We start from the raw sequence: 1,592 nt of genomic DNA on the forward strand, positions 1-1,592 counted from the left end.
CTGACTGCAATATATCTATCCAGAGAAATGAAACATAAGTGGAAGATGGAAGCATAGCAGAATGACCCATCAAAACAAGAGTGAAATTTACAGTAACTCTCCCCAAAGTACCAGCAGCCTTCCACGGACCTCACTGCACTGAAGGGCATCACAGTCACTCCCACCAAAAAGTCAGCACAGGCCAGGGAAGCGATCAAAAGGTTGGTTGGAGAGTGCAGCTGCTTGAAATGAAGAATCGAAATCATCACCAAGAAGTTTCCAAATACAGCCAGCCAAGATCCAAAGCCGAACCCTATGTACAGAACCAGGCGGAGTCCAGGCGAGTAGGAAATTTTGACACAGGATCCATTCAGGTTCTCGAAGCAGAGCTGAGCAGCTGCAGGAGGGGGCAAATCACTGCCCATGTTCTCCGTTTTGACACCTGGGAAAGTTATTATCTTTAAATACTTTTTAAAAAGGTATTTAAAAATATCCTTAAAAATGAGGTATTTACGATATTTCAGTAATTGCCAGTACATTCTGACCCTATTCCTTTGTAAGTACAAATCCTTATTTTCATGTTTAGAAACTGATTCATACCTTTATCTCATAAAATCTATTCCGACTGAATAAGTAGTTAGTTCTTATCATTATCTAAATTCTCTTTGTTTAAATTAAAAAAAAAAATCTTTCTTTGCATTAGCCGGTACATATCTGAGAAGTAGTAGTCTTCCAAGAGCTGTTATATGCTGCATGTAAAAATGCCATATTTTATTAGCTTTCTTTTCCTAATTTGTTAGAGGTAGAATTACACCCCAAACACTCTGTCCCCTCAGGAAAGTAGAGCTTAATATTTTCAAATACCCAAAGCCCTTAAGCTTAAATCCCCATAGTGCAATGTGCAGAAGGAAAGAAACTAAATAACAATAATGTTTTTGCTAAAAAGCATTATATGACCTTCTAATATCTTGATGACATTTGACCTTTCCGTGAAATAGAAATTGAAATAGAAATATTCCTTCAGTTTAAAATCTATTTCTAAAATTTGAAAGCCATATTTTTTATTTTTACTTCTTTTTACTAAAAAGATTTTACTGAAAAGATTTTTCTGATAAATGATTTCTGGTCATTTTTACAATCACCTTTTTTATATAATGTATAATTTATATTTGAAAATTTCACACTTTTTTTAGGTAAATATGAGGATGATCTTTTTATATTTTTTTATTTATTCATTCCTTTATTTATCTATTTATTCATAGTGATGTTGCTTAATGAAATCCAGTAAGTTTCAGGTGTACAATTTATGAATAATGCATATATATATATATATTGCATTGTGTATTCACTGCTCATAGTTAGATTTCTTTTTATTCAGGTTACAGACATGATAAATGTATCCACATTCGTAACCACCTCCACAATCAAGGTATGGAATACTTCTAACACCTCAGCAATTTTATTTGAGCCCTTTTGCAGTCAACCTCTTCCCATATTTCCCTTCTTCTATCCTGGGGCATCTCTGATACCCATTCTATCCCTGGTCTAAAAATTTCATCTAAATAGCATCATACACTACATACTCTTCTGTGACAAGCTGCTTCCTCCCAGGT

General features: G+C 34.2%; 1 protein-coding gene across 1 annotated transcript in view; it reads right to left on the bottom strand.

Moving 5' to 3' along the window:
* LOC105309874 (trace amine-associated receptor 7a-like) overlaps positions 1–1,592 on the bottom strand; it is a 9,465-nt gene that overhangs the window by 6,912 nt on the left and 961 nt on the right. Inside the window, exon 2 of the mRNA XM_011386086.2 lies at positions 883–919. Within this exon, the coding sequence (XP_011384388.2) occupies positions 883–919 (37 nt within the window). The remainder of the gene's footprint in view (positions 1–882; positions 920–1,592) is intronic.

Source organism: Pteropus vampyrus, unplaced genomic scaffold, assembly GCF_000151845.1.
Source record: "Pteropus vampyrus isolate Shadow unplaced genomic scaffold, Pvam_2.0 Scaffold910, whole genome shotgun sequence".
NCBI classification, from domain to species: Eukaryota; Metazoa; Chordata; class Mammalia; order Chiroptera; family Pteropodidae; genus Pteropus; species Pteropus vampyrus.